General features: G+C 38.2%; 1 protein-coding gene across 1 annotated transcript in view; it reads right to left on the reverse strand.

Annotated features, from left to right (window-relative positions):
• Positions 1-1,115: 1,115 nt before the first annotated feature.
• tagapb (T cell activation RhoGTPase activating protein b) overlaps positions 1,116-3,940 on the reverse strand; it is a 158,533-nt gene continuing 155,708 nt past the window's right edge. The window contains exon 5 of the mRNA XM_048600973.1: positions 1,116-3,167. Coding sequence (XP_048456930.1) covers positions 1,771-3,167 — 1,397 coding nt within the window. The 3' untranslated portion in view covers positions 1,116-1,770. The remainder of the gene's footprint in view (positions 3,168-3,940) is intronic.

A 3,940-nucleotide genomic window follows, 5' to 3' on the forward strand; every position in this document is an offset into this window, starting at 1 on the left:
TCTATTAAGCAGTGGTCAGAGTTTGAATTGGGCTTTAAATTGAGCTTTCAATGAGAAGGAAGTTGGCTGTTGATGTGACAGCATGGAAATTATAAAGATCCCTGCCTAATTACCCATTAGCAGCTCTTGGAAGCTGAGATAATAGAAAAATAAGTTATATGTATAAGCATTATTGCCTTTATCTGAGGGAACTGTAAAGGTGACTCTGATTGACATCTTCAGAAAATCAACTAAGAAACTATCATCTGCACCTGTGGAACAACACATCATGAAATCTTGACAGTTTGATTACTTTCTTTTATTTTGTCCCTTCATCGTGTTTGTTTGTCTGTATTTTGTGTAAGTGGGGCTGAAAAAGAAAAGGCTTTTGAGATTAAAGCATAAACATTGACTAGATTACTCTGCTAAAGTTACTGTGTTGTTAATGAATTGCTAAACCCTTTGTTTAAGATACAATCTGGTGTCTGGAATTGACTGTTCATAGAGTCTGGGAAAAGTCTGGTTAGGAAACATTCGGGTTAATTTTGAGGGATTGAAGGTTTTAATTTTATTGTGTTGCAAATACAGAATTAGAAAGGCTGTCTGTCTCTGTGTCATAACACTTCTTCAGTTGCTCTTGCTTTTTTTCACTTTGTATCAGGAAGCCTGGAAAATCCACAAATATTTCATTAAATTTGAAAGCATTACTGAAATATTCCTCCAAGTGAGCAATTAGCAAATGCTAATAAGCAATCTGTCTCTCCCTAGGAGTTTATACAAACAGGCTAACATACTTAAGTTATGTGTAGAAGTTGATGAGTTGACACCAATAAGCTTGAATTTGTCATATCCTCCCCTTGCCCATATCCAAATCCATGCATTCCTTAAAGTTAAAATGCCTCCTCATGAGTCTTCATACAGTTACCCCAGACTGATGTATCAGATTGCAACGTAATGGCATTAATTGACCAGACTTCAAGTATCTGAATCTCAGGACATGGTTTCATACTTGTTGAAAGACTAGAATATTAAACCAATGGGCTAAAGGTACTATGATGGTGTTTACATAGCAATTCATTTTAATTATGAAATAAATGGAACAGGATCCAATGGAAACATTTTTATTATCGTAGTGAAAAAGTTAAACATTTTTGCAAAGAATTTTACATACACAGAGAATTCTGATAATTTTCATGTATAATATTTACAAGGGATGTCACACAAAATGTACAATGATCAGTGATATCACTTTAAATATGAGTCATGGCAACAACTTTGAATCCCTTCCACCATTTCATATTGAAATTGCATAACATAGATTTTCATTTCAATATTGTCTAATGATTAGTAATAGGGCGGGTGGCAGGATCGGAGTACAATTTCACACCAATTCACTGAATAAGAAATTAACCAGATTAAGTGGAACACTGATTTTAGAACTTGTCCAATATTATACATTGACTTCAATGGGTAAACTTAGCTGGAGTGTAAAGCTAATGTGTCATCAGAATCCCAAATGACAGAATAGGTTGAAAATGCCCCAATTTGGGTAGGGTATAAAATCAGGATTTCACTTGACCCTCCTAGTTTCTTATTTGGAAAATTAGGCTACAATTGCCCCAGGGAGTTTCAAAAACCCCAAATAATGGCATATTATAATGCCATTTTATGCCATAAGTCTTAACTAATTGAAGGTCAGTATTTAAGGACATTGCAACATGCCAAAAGCTTTTTTGACTGTATTAGTGCTTTAACTGAACCCCAGCATAGAAATTACAGCTTTTACCCATATTACACATAAGATTCTTTAGCATGCTGAATCTGTTCATAGTCCTCAAGGTTTTGACTGAAATGTTTACATAACAGTTCATGCTTGCTTCTTCTTAGGCATTCAGACATGGCTCTCCCCCTATACTGTTTTGCTTTTTCAAATCCTGTAGGGTGCATATTGTTTTCAAAATTGTTGCGTGAATCTTCACACTGATTAGTAGGTTTAGGTTGTGCCTGCTTAGCACAAGAGTCAGAATGGTTTGTGCAATGATTTTGCCATGAAGGATAGAGTAGGTCCTCTGTTAAAGAATAAGGCCTAGTTTTCTTCCCAGCAATGACTGGACAATAGAGTTTCTTGACTTCTTCCAATTGAGACAACCTTCTCATGTTTTTCACAGTCATTCCTTTCCTTGTAGCATCAGGGGGAAGTGGATTATTTTCTTCAACAGCTTTATGATATGGAGGTGGGCTACAAAGTCTTTTGCTATCAACTCGCTGAAAAACCTCATCAATTGAAATTGTGCGTGCCCTGTACCTGACAGCATTGCTCTGATTGCCTTGGTCCTCATGGACTGTCTCACAAGTGGGAACTTTTTCTTTCCAACTATTTTCCTTGGAAGATTCCTGGTTTGTGTTAAATGTCCTTATAGGACCCCAGCTTTGAGTCTTTTTCAGCAGTTTCTTGACTTTTTCTTTCATAGGTTTTGCATTATTATCAGGATCCTGAATAGAATTTGTTTGAAGTTTTTCTGGACATTCTGAAAAGGAGGAATTCTCCTCACTGCAACAAGTTGGGGAAATGAGCGGAGAGATGATAAAAACAGAGTTTTCCGAAAGGTTTGAATATGAACTAGCCAATGAGGAAATGGAAGAGGCCTTCGAGGAGGATGCAGTGGAAAGCTCAGAATGTGAGCTGGCATTAAGGTTGTCTGCAATCCTGTTGCTAAACTGATACTTTGTAAAATGTTCCTCAGATACCTGTTTTTCCATTTGTTGGCTATCAAAATGCAGGCCATCAGTTGAGATTGAGCAATCATCGTGACTTCTTGCTAATAATTCCTGCTGGTTGATCATTTTTTGGCTCGAATTGATACCTAATATTGGTTCTGAGCAGCGTCTGTTTATCCTTACAGTATAACATTCAATTGTGAGTGCAGGTGAGGGTGTGGCCTTGGCTCTCAAGGTTGCTTCATCAGTGGCATCCATTGATTCAGTGCTACAAGAAGTCATAGTGCAGTCTCCAGCGTCAATGTCAATTTTACCATTCTGCTTTCTGTCCATTCTCAGCTCTCCATTGCTCTTCCATAGTTGGTAACAATTTGAGTTTGCACGTCGCCTTTTCTCATTCCATCCATCTTTCCAGTCATCCTGGTCAGTGCTGTCATAAGCAGAGTCATTTTGCTGAGAAGATAACGTGTCTGTAAATAAAATGACAAACACTTTGGTTTAGCTGGAATCATTCTTGCCTAGGAATGACAGGGTCAAGGATTCAAGTCTAATTGCAGAGCTTAGAAACATAAAATTATGGAATAGGACCAGGTGTGGGCCATTCAGCCCTCTGACCTGCTCCACCATTCATTCTGATCATGGCTGATCTTCTATCTTAATGCTACATTCCTGTTTTCTCCTCATATCCCTGATTCCTTTAAAACCTAAAAACCTAAAGCCTAAAAAAAATACTATTTCTTGAATATATTCAGTGACTTGGCCTCCACAACCTTCTGTAGTAGAGAATCCCATATGTTCACCATCTGATGAGTGAAGGACTTTTAATTTGAGCACAGATGTCACTTTGGGATGAAACATCAAACCAATCTCCTCTTAGCATGAACGTAAAACAAAAACCTTGGCATTCATTTCAAAAAAGAAGCATTCTCCTAAAGTCCTGACCACATTTATCCATCAGTAACAAAATGTAAACATCTTAGAAACCCTATCAGAGATAGTAGGAACTGCAGATGCTGGAGAATCTGAGATAACAAGGTGTAGAACTGGATGAACACGGCAGACCAAGCAGCATCATAGGAGCAGGAAGGCTGACGTTTCGGGCCTAGGTCCTTCTTCAGAAATGGGGAAGGGGAATGGGGTTCTCAAATAAATAGGGAGAGAGGGGGAGGCGGATAGAAGATGGATAGAGGAGAAGATAGGTGGAGAGGAAACAGACAGGTCAAAGGGGCGGGGATGGAGCCAG

Source organism: Rhincodon typus, chromosome 9 (genome assembly GCF_021869965.1).
Source record: "Rhincodon typus isolate 14 chromosome 9, sRhiTyp1.1, whole genome shotgun sequence".
NCBI lineage: Eukaryota > Metazoa > Chordata > Chondrichthyes > Orectolobiformes > Rhincodontidae > Rhincodon > Rhincodon typus.